This window comes from Carassius carassius, chromosome 16 (assembly GCF_963082965.1).
Source record: "Carassius carassius chromosome 16, fCarCar2.1, whole genome shotgun sequence".
Lineage (NCBI taxonomy): Eukaryota > Metazoa > Chordata > Actinopteri > Cypriniformes > Cyprinidae > Carassius > Carassius carassius.
In genome coordinates, this window is record NC_081770.1 from 3,413,276 (window position 1) to 3,427,862 (window position 14,587).

At 36.4% G+C, this 14,587-nt stretch overlaps 1 protein-coding gene across 1 annotated transcript; it reads left to right on the forward strand.

Moving 5' to 3' along the window:
- Positions 1-11,646: 11,646 nt before the first annotated feature.
- On the forward strand, positions 11,647-14,367 carry LOC132159445 (gastrula zinc finger protein XlCGF8.2DB-like). Its single transcript, XM_059568940.1, has 2 exons — positions 11,647-11,993; positions 13,154-14,367. The coding sequence occupies exons 1-2, from the start codon at positions 11,945-11,947 to the stop codon at positions 14,065-14,067; spliced, it is 963 nt and encodes a 320-aa protein (XP_059424923.1). The 5' UTR covers positions 11,647-11,944; the 3' UTR covers positions 14,068-14,367.
- Positions 14,368-14,587: the final 220 nt, after the last annotated feature.

The following is a 14,587-nucleotide window of genomic DNA, read 5'->3' on the forward strand; positions in this document are numbered from 1 at the left end:
CCCCTCCTGGGCTTAACGGGGGTTCAGGAGCCCGTCCTGGGCTTAACGGGGGAACAGGAGCCCGTCCTGGGCTTAACGGGGGAACAGGAGCCCGTCCTGGGCTTAACGGGGAATCAGGAGCCCGTCCTGGGCTTAACGGAGGATCAGAAGCCCGTCCTGGGCTTAAAGGAGGATCAGGAGCCCGTCCTGGGCTTAAAGGAGGATCAGGAGCCCGTCCTGGGCTTAACGGAAGATCAGGAGCCCTTCCTGGGCTTACAGGAGGATCAGGAGCCCGTCCTGGGCTTAACGGAAGATCAGGAGCCCTTCCTGGGCTTAACAGAGGATCTGGCATAGGTGAGCTGGAAACCCCCTCATTTTGACCCATTTGGCGCTCCACATTTTGCTCCCTCGTGGTGGGCAGTGTCGCCGGCTCTCGCACCTGGTCTGACGGGTTGCTCTCTGGCTCTCCGTCATCGGTGGGCTCGGGCTTATGCCTCGTACCGTGGGGAGATTGCTCCAGCAGGAGGAGGAGGTATTCGGGGCGATAGAGGGGATCCATTACACACTACGGAAAGAAAAAAAGACTGTGAAAAAACGGAAAACAAAACGGAGGGAAAACACGCAGTTTATAACTTTTTAGGTCGGGTCTTCTGTCACGGCTTACGCTGCTGGAAGGAACACGGAGCCGAGGGATAAACGAAACAAGGATTTATTAAATTATACATAGGCAAGGTAAGTAACAAATAACAGGTGGCAAGTGGCAAGTGGCAAGTGGACAAGTAGACAGGTTGACAAGTGACAAGTAGACGAGTGACAAGTAGACGAGTGACAAGTAGACGAGTAGACCCGACAAAACAGAACTGAAAGGACAAGGCTTTTATACAAACGATAATTGGGAAAACACAGGTGGATGGCATGACTAAATTAACAGGGACATGGAACACATGGGGAAATAGAATAGACACACCTGGGAACTAATCAAACCGAACACGGAAGACAGAAACTACACAGGGGCAAAAACACACAAAATGAGTCCAGGTGTGTGACAATATTGTTATTACAAAGTATTTATATTTTAAAAACATAGCTTCTTTTTTTTCTTTTATTCATCAAAGTATCCTAAAAAAGTATCAACTGTTCTGAAAAAATGTTAAGCAGCAGAACTGTTTCCAACTTTGATAATGAATCATCATATCAGAATGATTTCTAAAGGATCATGTTATAATGATCCTAAAAATTCAGCTTTGCATCACAGAAATAAATGATAATTTAAAGTATAATAAATTTAAAAGCAATTATTTTAAATTGTAATAATATATCACAATATGACATTTTCTTTATTTTTGATCAAATAAATGCAGGCTTGATGAGCAGAAGAAACTTCTTTCAAAAACATTAAAAATAGTAATGTTTCCAAACTTTTGGTCTGTACTGTATCAGTTATTTATATTACAATTAGTGTAGTATTTAAGGTTAAAATAGAAAAAATGGTTTTAAATTCCAATGCAAATTTTTTTATTTTTAATGCCATGGTTTACCTACTCTTTACTAAATATATCTAGAATATTGCAGGTCACCTGGTTAATTAATTAATTTATTTATTTATTTATTCATTTGAATAAATATTTGGACATATTTGATTAAACACTAGACTTTAAAATTAGATATTTAAAAAATTTATAACTTAGGCCGACATTTTAACGATAATCGCGTAATAATCACAATTAATGCAAGAAAATACTGCATTTAAGTTTAAATTGATGCTAAAAAAGAAATACAACTGAACTAAAAAAGATTTTATCCCTTTTATTTTCACAGTATATACACATGAATTGATATATAGTCATACCCCATATATAAGTATGATCTAACACATGCAAGAGTTTCTTAAACCCAAGAACTTCCACAATGGAAAAGGGTTGGGAGCTTTTGATTTTAAGTAATAGCAAATGTCCATATAAAGTCTGATGGGCACCTTTTGTTTTCAGTAAAAATCAGGTCCTATTCATTCAGAATGATTTACACTTTCAGACAGCTATTGCTAAAGACAAATACATATTGATGGGAACATTATTTAAATACATGTCTGATGGGTACCTTTTGTTTTCTGTGATGTCAGCCTATTTACATTTGGTCAGATGCAAACAAGTTCCTATATGCAAACAGAAATATCCGACAGTGTATATGTTGAAGTACATGCCTTACAAATGTTGCATGAACACATCTGTTGCAGAGCGCTTCTTACATTAGAACAGAATATCACCAATATTACAAGGTGGACGTTCATTCTGGCACAAATCTATGCATGTATAATTCACTCTTCTCACGTGGGATAGTTCTTGATCTTTTGTAAGCCTGCCAATGTCATGATATGGTTTTACCAACCATTTCTGCAATGGGTTAGCAGAGTCTCCAAGAATACATCAGTTCCACAAATATGTTTCTACACTGTCATACAAAGCATTACTTTGTGGCCCAAGTCCAAAGTTGTGACTTTCTGAGGATGTTAGCATCAGTTCCTCAAAACTTGCCTTTACCCTGTCATACAAAGGCAAGGCAATGCAAGTTTATTTATATAGCACATTTTGTACACAATGGTAATTCAAAGTGCTTTACATAAGAGAAAGTAAAATGATCATGAAGAAAAATAATAACAAAAGTAAAACAAGCAATTTTAAAAACTTTTAAACTTTTTAAAAAACATTTACTTAATTAAAATGAATTTAAAAAAAGTTAGAAAATGATTTTACATAAAAAGAAATCAGTGAAAATATAGTGCAATCAGTTCGGACATTGCACAGTGCTCATTCAATAAATGCACAGCTAAACAGATGAGTTTTGAGTCTAGATTTAAATGTGACCAGTGTTTTAGCACATCTGATCTCTTCTAGAAGCTGGTTCCAACTGCGGGCGGCATAGTAACTAAAGGAGGACTCCCCTTGTTTTGTGTGAACCCTTGGTATTTCTAACTGACTCGATCCTAATGATCTGAGTGCTCTGTTAGGTTTATATTCAGTGAGCATATCTGCAATATATTTCGGTCCTAGGTCATTTAGTGACTTATATATGAATAAAAATACTTTAAAATCAATCCTAAATGTAACTGGAAGCCAGTGTAAGGACCTGAGGACTGGTGTGATATGCTCAGATTTTCTGGTTCTCGTCAGAATCCTGGCAGCAGCGTTCTGGATGAGCTGCAGCTGTCTAATGGTCTTTTTGGGAAGGCCGATGAGGAGCCCATTACAATAGTCCATCCAGCTGGTGATAAAGGCATGAACAAGTCTTGGCTGGAAACAAAACATCTAATTCTTGCAATGTTTTTGAAATGATAGTATGCTAATTTAGTTACTGCTTTGACATGACTACTGAAACTAAGGTCTGTCTCCAGAATCACACCAAGATTCCTGACTTGATTTTTAGTTGTTTGACCCCTAGAGTCAAGGTATGCATTCACCTTGAAAACTTCATCTTTGTTTCCAAATGCAATGACTTTGTTTTTTCATTGTTTAACTGAAGAAAGTTCTGGCACATCCAACTATTAATTTCATCAATGCATTGGCAGAGGGAGTCAATGGGGCTGTTGTCATTTGGAGATAAGGCTAGGTAAATCTGGGTATCACCAGCATAGCTGTGATAGGCAATTTGGTTCTTTCTCATTATTTGACTTAGTGGAAGCATATACAGCCTAAACAAAAGCGGTGCGAGCATTGAGCCTTGTGGGACTCCGCATGTCATGGATGTCCACTTAGACTTATCAGAATCAGAATGAGCTTTATTGCCAGGTATGTTTACACATACAAGGAATTTGTTTTCGTGATAGAAGCTCCGCAGTACAACAGAATGACAGCGACAGAACATAAACACATAATAATAATAATAAATACAAATAAGTAGGTAAGGAATGACAATATACAAATTGACAATTGTAGGCAGGTATAACACAAAAAGCAGTTATGTATGTACAGGTATATTATGTGCAAAATTTAAGTGTACAGTAAGTATGATGTTCATGATGGTGATTGGGGGAGTGCAGGGGGGTTTTCTCCTGAAGTCCACAATCATCTCCACTGTTTTGAGTGTGTTAAGCTCCAGGTTGTTGAGAGTGCACCAGACAGCCAGCTCTTTAACCTCCTCTCTGTAAGCAGACTCGTCACCGTCCTGAATGAGGCCGATGAGTGTGGTGTCATCTGCAAACTTCAGGAGCTTGACAGAGGGGTCCTTAAATGTACAATCGTTAGTGTACAGGAAGACGAGCAGTGGGGAGAGAACACAGCCCTTGGGAGCTTCAGTGCTGATTGTACGGGTGCTGGATGTGTATTTTCCCACCCTCACTAGCTGCTGCCTGTCTGTCAGGAAGCTGTTGATCCACTGACAGACGGAGATGGGCACGGAGAGCTGAGTTAGTTTGGGCAGGAGGAGGTTTGGGATGATCGTGTTAAAAGCCGAGCTGAAGTCCACAAACAGGATCCTCACATAAGTCCCTGGTCTGTCTACGTGTTGCAGAACATAATGCAGTCCAATGTTTACTGCATCGTCCACAGACCTGTTTGCTCTGTAGGCAAACTGAAGAGGATCCAGTAAGGGTCCAGTAATGTCCTTCAGGTGAGCCAGCACCAGTTTTTCAAATGATTTCATGAATATGGATGTTAGAGCCACAGGCCTGTAGTCATTTAGTCCTGTAATTTTGGGTTTCTTTGGGATGGGGATGATGGTGGAGCATTTGAAGCATGAAGGGACTTCACACATCTCCAGTGATCTGTTGAAGATCTGTGTGAAGATGGGAGCCAGCTGATCAGCGTAGGATTTCAGACAGGCTGGTGTAACACAATCTGGGCCTGGTGCTTTTTTCCTTTTCTGCTTCCGGAAGACCTGGCGCACCGCATCCTCGCTTATCTGAATTGCAGGTGTGGGGGAGAGGTGGGATGCAGGAGGTGTGAATGGTGAGAGCGCTTGATTGGAGAGCTGTTCATGACGGGTTGCAGGAGTTGTTAATGGTGTGAACGGTTGTTTGGAGAGGTGTTCAGGATGGGTTATGCTCTCCCAGACTCACATAATAGCCTCTCCCTTCTAAGTATGACCTGAACCATTTGAGAACTATCCCAGAAAGCCGGACCCAGTTTTCCAGTCTCTCTAGTAGTATGTTATGATCGACAGTGTGAAACGCAGATTCCACACAGAGTCACAATTTAAGCGAATATCATTTATTAAATTAATGAGTGCTGTCTCTGTGCTGTGATGTGGTCGAAAACCAGATTGAAAATTGTCCAGGTATCCATTTGAGTTTAAGTACTTGTTCAGCTGATTAAAAACTATCTTTTCTATAATTTTGCCTATAAAAGGTAGATTAGGTATTGGTCTAAAATTGCTCAAAATGGTGTTATCAAGATTACTCTTTTTCAGGAGGGGCTTAACAACTGCAGTTTTTAGGGAGTTTGGAAATATCCCAGAAAGAAGTGAGGCATTCACCACTTCTAAAAGATCTGCTTCTAAGCAGTTAGGCACACTTTTGAAAAAAGATGTGGGAAGTGTGTCAAGATAGCAAGTTAGCAAGATAGAAAGTCTTTTCATAGTCTGAACTGCTGTTGATCTTCTCCAAACTGATATCTGTCTGTTTGTTTTCTTACTGACTATTATTGGAGCAATATCATCAATAATATTCTTAAATTTTGAGTTAAAGGAATCAAGGAGAGTATCAACAGAGTCTGCAGAAATGCTTGGTGTTAAAGATATAGCCTCCATAAATAGTACACTTGTGTTCTCGTTAATGCATCTCCTTCTGACAGAGACAGATCTAGATTCAGTTGTAGCAGACATCAAAATATCAAAGAAAATACAGAAGTGATCAGATAGTGCTATGTCCTTAATAACAATGGATGAAATGTTTAGACCCCTACTGATGATTAAATCTAGAGTGTGTCCACCTTTGTGTGTGGTTCCATGCATTACTTTATGTGGCCCAAGTCCAAAGGTGTGACTTTCTGAGGATGTTAGCATCGTGTTCCCTTCTTGACTGTCCAACATTCAGGTCTCAGAAAATCCCTTTACTAACTGCTTGTAAAATGATAGAGTGGCAGCCTTTCTGTTGAGAAAATCAGATTGGTTTCATGGTGGTTTCAATATAGGGATGTGAGAACCATCAATAAAAACCACACACTTTGGAATATGTGCATATGGTGTGTCTTGTTGCTATACTCCAGGCTTCAGAGTTGTACAAATGTTTAATGTTTCTCTGGAAACTCTTAAGTCCTCCAGCTATCTGTGAATCTTTGAGCTGGGATCTCCCACCAGTCACTTGTTCGGGGATAAGCTCATTATATTGGTGTAGTAGTGATGCATCATCTGTAAAATAGTAGAATGAAAAATAAATATTAATTATCGAGTTATGTTGCAGATCTATTGAATGTCGAAACATAAATAGATGCACATTCTGAAAAGTAATAGAATGAATAGTAAACAATAAATACCTAATTATGAAAGATCTATGTGTCCATAGATGTATAATTGTGTACTGTATCTGTGTAAATACATGCTTCATTTGAAAGATAATAATAGAATAAATGTTAAACATTACTTCCCTAGTCATGTCAAATATCTATAAACATAATTGTTTACAAATCTGTATAAGTAGATCTACTGAATCATCTCAAAAATACTACAGTGAAATATACAATTTACTGATTTTCCTAAATATGATAAATATCATGAACATAAATGTTTCAAAATATGTGTATAAATAGATGCACTATCTGAAGAACAGTTCAGTGAAAGGCTAATTTCACTTCTCTGAATATGTTCAAGATGTAACTGATGTCATGTTAGCAGAACATCTGTTTTTAGCAGAAAAGAGTCTATGTTTACATTAAAGAACGCTAATCAAACAACTGTGTGGCTAGGATCACACAGATTATAAGATATTATTTAATTTGACAAACTTTACCATTTCCTTCCACTGTTGGTATTTCTGCTTTCGCTGTAAGTGGCTTGCACGTCGCTGTAATGCTCTTTTTCGCCTTGCAGCCAACATAAACTTTCGGCGTAAAAAAAAAAACACCTTGTATTAATATTAGACTTTAATTTATTCTTAAAATGTGTTGATTGATATGAAATTTTTCAGTGAAAACAGATCTAATTTCTATGTTTTTTAAAAGAAAAAACATATTTTTGGTTCAGGAAAAGAAACTTTGTTAAGTGGGGGACAATGATGGCTATTTTTCATTAGTATACTAATTCCAGATGTTATTGCTCCCGTAAACAATGGCCAATTCCTTTGGACTAACTGGTATGTTATATTCTGAAATAAATGAACACTATAAACCTCTAAAGAAAACTATATAAAAAAAAAGATTTTTGTTCATTCAAAATAAAAAAAAAGAATTATAGAGGGTAAATTTGTGTTTATATTATGAAACCCCAGGCTAAAAGTACCTGTTGGTGGAAATTAAAGCTTAACAGGTATTTTGGATATGTTATTGTTGCACATCAACAGAAATGTAATATCTCCAACAGATGAAAATGCTTGTTGCGGAAAATTATACCAGAATGAATGTTTATTTTTCAAATGCTGATTAAGCCAATTTATTTTAAAGGAATAATTTAAAGATTTGAAATCAAGAAAATGTAGGCCACCTTTGTTATAAGAGTTTAGTATAACAGACTTTTTCATATAATGCTGAAACAATCACGTATTCTGTCATTGACCATGTATTGATCACGTGGTTTCTACGTTTATGACACAAGCCTCAAATCAAGGATTCATCTGGCACACCCATTTATTTTCGACACAAGCGCTGACACCTTGTTTCAAATGTCACATCACTAGTTATTAGAAAAACAAGGTATATTTAGATTCATAAAGACAAATCATAATGCCTGATGAGTAAATCTTCTTTATCGTCTTTATATTAGTGGTATTTTGTCAGTATCATTTGAGAAATAATTGTAATACTTTTCAGTTGAGCCCTCATGGGCTTTCAGCATATTTTCTGACTATCAGCAAACACAGCAAAAAGTGAGCTGATCTGCTGCTGATCCTGAATGGCTTGTTTAATGAGGGTTTATAGTCTGAGACATCAATATTATCAGCTGATCAAAATCCTCTTTAACTCATGATAATAGATCCTGTTTTCACCTCATTCATTATGCTGATGACTTCAGTTCGCAAATCGCCACATTAAGCTAATTAATTGGAGTCAACAGCTTAAAGCAAAAAACATGATCTGTTATTGTGACATTACAAGAATATAAGTATTTATCATAATGGCATTTATTCCATGAGTCTGTGATAACCCTTGTTTCATATAAAACACAAAACTAAAACATATAAAAATATATTTAAAAAATATAATATTATAATATTATATAAATATAGTAAAATATAATAAAATAAAATATATTTCCAGGTGTTTTTCATCATTGGAAAATGTTCATCATTGTTTAACTTTAGTATCCTCTAGTTGTGTGTTCGTTCTGTATTTCTTTGTTTATATATTAATGAGAGGCAAGATAAATGTACAAACCCGATTCCAAGAAAGTTGGGACACTGTACAAATTGTGAATAAAAACAGAATGCAATAATGTGGAAGTTTAAAATTTCAATATTTTATTCAGAATACAAAATAGATGACATATAAAATGTTTAACCACTTGAGCTGTTATTTTGATTTTTTTTGAGAATTAGGCATATGCAATATTGGACCCACCGGTGGGTCCCCAGAGTTGATGTGGTTAAACTGAGAAAAGGTACCATTTTAAGGGAAAAATAAGTTGATTTTAAATTTCATGGCATCAACATATTTTAAAAAAAGACCATGTTTACCACTCTGTGGCATCCCCTTTTCTTTTTATAAGTCTGCAAACATCTGGGGACTGAGTAGGGTGACCATATGAGCCATTTTCCCAGGACGCGTCCTTGCCAGGATTTCTATATTGCCTAAAACACCCAAAGTAAACTACGACCAATAACATGCAGGTATGGTACATAATCAACCAATCGTCCAACATCGTGGCGTGTGAGAAGGTGAGATCTTCAGAGAACGATCAAAGAAATGCAAATACACGTACATGTTAGGTGTTTGTTTGTTCATTCAACTTGAAGCGTCGCTGTGCACCGATCATTGTATGACACCAATGTACCAAGAGAGTGATTTAAATGAATAAGGAGCCGTGTGCTCTGCTCTGCTCTCTATAGCTCTTATGAATGTCATACAATGATCGATCTACACAGCACAAACAGCCAAAATCTGGATATTTTAGGCAATATAACAATCCTGGCAAGGACGCATCCTGGGAAATGGCTTATATGGTAACCCTAGGACTGAGAAGAAATGTTTCTCAAGTTTAGGAATAGGAATGTTGTAATCCAGGCTTCTAGTTGCTCAACTGTCTTAGGTCTTCTTTGTCACATCTTCCTCTTTATGATGCACCAAATGTTTTCTATGGGTGAAAGATCTGAACTGCAGCTGGCCATTTCAGTACCCGGATCATTCTTCTACGCAGCCATGATGTTGTAATTGATGCAGTATTTGGTCTGGCATTGTCATGATGGAAAATGCAAGGTCTTCCCTGAAAGAGACGACGTCTGGATGGGAGCATATGTTGTTCTAGAACTTGGATATACCTTTCAGCATTGATGGTGCCTTTCCAGATGTGTAAGCTGCTCATGCCACACACACTCATGCAACCCCATACCATCAGAGATGCAGGCTTCTGAACTGAGCGCTGATAATAACTTGGGTTGTCCTTGTCCTCTTTAGTCCGGATGACATGGTGTCCCAGTTTTCCAAAAAGAACTTCAGATTTTGATTCGTCTGACCACAGAACAGTTTTCTACTTTGCCACAGTCCATTTTAAACGAGCTTTGCCCTAGAGAAAATGCCTGCACGTCTGGATCATGTTTAGATATGGCTTCTTTGTTGACCTATAGAGTTTTAGCCGGGACCCACATAGCAAATGTCTTCTGGCCCAGATCCGGGTCACACAATGACTTTTCCCTCAGCCCAAGTACCACAAAGAATGATGGCTCTGAAGTGGCCCAGAACTGGATTAAAGTCTTGGGCCACACATGGGCTATAACTGGACCGAATCTCAGCCAGTTAATCAGCCGTAGCTGGCCCTGATCTGGGCCAAAACTGGTTTTATTAATCAAATCTGAGACACACCTGAGCCTCATATAGCCCAGACCCAACCTATGAATGGATTTCACGCGGGCCAGATGTGGGCCGGATCTGGGCCAACAATATATTACTGTCTGGGAAATTTAATATTTCATATTATTACCTTGTATATTACTATGATCGCAACTATTCATTTTGTGACATGCTTTAATGTAGACACAAACTATGCCAATAAAGATGTTAATTTCATTACTCTAATTAGGAATTATAAACAGTTGGATTTAAATTAATTATATGAAGAGCATTGGACTTGGTAGAGAAACCTGCTGCCCATTGAAATAGACACGGAATGATATTTAATATGTCAAATGTTTGTAAAGTCACGGAGCCTACATCCGTGAACCTTTTATGCTTAAGGCTCTTGAATTGTTTTTATACTTAATTTTTAGCTGCTGTCATATTATTTTTTTCCATAGAATACCATTAAAATTATTATTAGTTCAATAGTTTACAGTTTTCATCTATGCTATTATAACAATGATCAAGAATTAAAGTTAGGTATTGACTCGGAAGTAGTGTTGGGGGTAACGTATTACAAGTAATACGATTTATGTAATCAGATTACTTTTTTTCAAACTAGTAAAGTAATGCATTACTTTTTAATTTACAAGAAAATAAAAAAGTTACTTTTCAAAAAAAGTTTCATCCTACTAGCAGAAACAAATCTGATTTAGTATTCATCAAAATGAAATTTAAACTCAGAATATGACACAAACCTGCAATAATTAAATATGTTAAATAACAAAAATGTATCTTATCCAATTATGTTAACTAATGTCTTTGCTGCTGACCTTACTAATAATAAGCAAAAATGACTTTAGATAAACTAACAATTGTGCTTCATTGTTTTTTTATTGCTAAAGAGTGTTGAACCACCCTGTCCTACATCCTACATTCTACTGTGCAGTGTTTATGGGCGATCAGCATATATTCGTACTCATACAATTAGTTTCTACCAGCAAACACTCAGAATAAAGTGAGATGATTGAATGGCTTGTTTAATGAGTGATTATCAACATTATCAGCTGATGAAAATCCTCTTTATTTCATGATAATAGATCCTGTTTTCAGCTCATTCATTATGATGATGACTTCAGATCTGTTAATTGCCACATTAAGCTAATCTTCCTGCTGTTAACAGACTTAAGCAAACAAGACGATCAGCTATTGTGACATTATAGATATCGTAACAACATTTATAAATCTGTAATAAACCATGCTTTACACACAAACTAAAACACAATAAATAAATACAAGTTGTTAAGTTAAACTTTATTACGTTAAAATAAATGTGTCCATTTCATTTTCTAAGTTTGTTTATTTAAAACTTACATTGTTTATATCTGGTATCATTTAAAGGCTGAAATCCAAAGTTTGACTATATTTTGTTAACTATATGATAATGAGAAGTAAGATGAAATGTTGAATAAAATGTGGATAAAAAAAATAAAAAGAGAATTTGTTGATTATTATTAATTTATTAATTTACCACACCTTCAGTGAAGCTCCTCCCACTACAAACACACCTTCAGTGAAGCTCATCCCACAACAATCACACTTTCAGTGAAGCTCCTCCCACAACAATCACACTTTCAGTGAAGCTCCTCCCACAACAATCACATCTTCAGTGAAGCTCCTCCCACAACAATCACACCATCAGTGAAGCTCCTCCCACTGCAGTTCATCAATAAATGCTGGAATATTCCCATCAGTCTACAAGTGAAGACCAGCATCAAAGCATCAGGAAGAAGTGAAATCTGCAGAGACAGAGTTTATTGAAGAACAGAGAGAACATGAGAGATCCAGAACCCTGCAGAACCAAACACACTGAAGAACAAGCAGGTTTGTTTATATTTTTTATTATTCATCAGTGAGGCTAAGGAACCATAAAGTTTATCAGCAGTTCAACCTGTAGTAGAACAACACAGTTGAATAATCTAATAAATAATAAAGGGGAAACATGATTTGTGCTGGAAACAGAACCTGTTCTGAAAATGGATTGTCTTTAATTTTACTATTTTGATCAAATGGTCAGTTCATAGTTTTTGTAAACTTTTAATCAGAATTTGGGACATGCCTAAAATACATTTTTACATTTCTGACACAGATTTTCTTTATTTGTGATCCATCTGAAAGCTGAATAAATACTGTATGCTTTTTTTAAGCATTGATGTATGGTTTGTTATGATTGTACCATATTTGATCGAGATACGAATGTATGCAAATTTGGAATCTGAGGGTGCAAAAAATAAAAATATTGAGAAAATCACCTTTAAAGCTGTCTAAATTAAGTTCTTAGCAATGGATATTACTAATCAAAAAATTAGTTTTGATATATTTACAGTAGGAAATTACTAAATATCTTAATGGAACATGATCTTTAATTAATTTCCATTTGATTTTTACCATAAAAGAAAAAAACAATAATTTTGACCCATAGTGTATTGTTGTCTATTCCTACAAATATAACCGTGCTACTTATGACTGCTTTTGTGCTCCATGGTCACATTTGTGACATTTTAACCAATATACCTAATAAACATTAAACTTAACAGGGTAACAGGGTTGATGAATACAGTCAATACGACAATAGATTAATATAATTTTCCCATCATGCTCTAGAAAGAGTGTGAATTATGTCACTTTCTGGGCACCGCCACTTATTCTGACGGATAAAAATTTCTTTTTAAATTATCTAATTAGTCAACTGAATATCCATCTTAGAAACTGTAGCCCTATTGTATAGTCTATTAATGTTATTATTATGTTAGATAATTGTGAAGTTGATCAAACATTGGTTAATTCTCATTACAGAAACATTGGATTTGTGCCTTTAATGTTAAAAAAAGTAATTATTTGAAGATAATCATACCTGGTTCATGGAAAGAGATTTATAAAAATACATAAAATTAGCATAAATGTTGTGTAGCCCTTGTCTACTTCACATTTCTCTGATTTTTCTTATGATTGATTTATTGCAACTTTTTTTACTTTCATTTCAGCCCTGCTGGAGGAGAGTGAAGAACGGAAATATCATGATGTCAAAAGTAGAGAAAAAACTTGCTCACAGACTGAATCAGATTCTTTACTGAAAAGTAGAGTCAAGAAAAGTTTCACCTGCACTCAGTGTGGAAAGAGTTTGATGAGCAAACAGAGTCTCATGTTTCACACGAGGATCCACACTGGAGAGAAACCATACACATGTGATCAGTGCGGGAAGAGTTTCACATACAAACGGACTATCATTGATCACATGAGGATCCACACTGGAGAGAAACCGTTCACATGTGATCAGTGTGGAAAGAGATTCACATGCAAACGGACTATAAGTGTTCACATGAGGATCCACACTAGAGAGAAACCGTTCACATGCGAACAGTGCGGGAAGAGTTTCACTCAATCATCAAACCTTAAGAACCACATGAACATCCACACTGGAGAGAAACTGCATGAATGTGAGCAATGCGGAAAAACATTTGCAAGGGCTTCAAGCCTGAAGGAGCACCTTATAGCTCATTCAAAAGAAAAACCACATGCATGTTCTTTATGTGGAAAGAGTTTTTCACAACTGCAGCATTTAAAAGTTCATCAGAAGAGACACACTGGTGTGAGAGAATATATGTGTTTTGAGTGTGAGAAGATTTTTATTACGGATACAGAATTGAAGCAACACCAGAGGATCCACACTGGAGAGAAACCTTACAAGTGTTCACACTGCGACAAGAGATTCATTCGGTTAGGACATCTGAAATCACATGAGAGGATCCACTCTAGAGAGAAACCTTACATGTGTTCACACTGCGACAAGACATTCAGCCGGTCAGATACCCTGAAAAGACATGAGAGGACTCACATTCTAGAAAAAACATATCCCATGCATGTGGGAAGAGTTTCAGTCATTCATCAGCATTATTGAATCATACAAACAACAATCACAGTAAGTTCAATTCACATTTCTTTGTATAGCAATTTTCACAATGCAAATCATTGAAAAGCATTAGTAAATAATAGTTACCTCGGGATGCCTATCACATGGACGAAACAGTGAAGCAGTTCATGCTTTCATGCAATTGTAAAATATGTTACATAGTTTTACAGGGTCATTTCTAAATAGTTTTTATCTGTAAGAGCCAATGAAGTAAACCAATAAAGTAAGAGCAGTGAAGAGCTAACGTTAGCATCAAGCGACATAACAATTTATGACATAATTAGTACACTTTTACTCAAAACTCACTTTAAAAACACTGTTGAGTGTTTGTAGTAACCTCCTTTGCAATCTCATGTGGAATTTGGTTGTTTACTGTTGTTGAAATATCCTATTTATAGCCTTTCATATCACTGTTCAATTTAGCATTTCAGATGTACACCATGCATTGCTTATGTGTTTTTTTTCTGAATTGCTAATGCAACCTTTTCACACCACAGTCTGAACAAAA

Excerpts from the sequence above, each read along its gene's own strand:
- LOC132159445 (XM_059568940.1), top strand. The coding sequence starts at position 11,945 with ATGAGAGATCCAGAACCCTGCAGAACCAAACACACTGAAGAACAAGCA. Across the intron at positions 11,994-13,153 it reads ACACACTGAAGAACAAGCAG|CCCTGCTGGAGGAGAGTGAA; the intron begins GTTTGTTTATAT and ends CTTTCATTTCAG.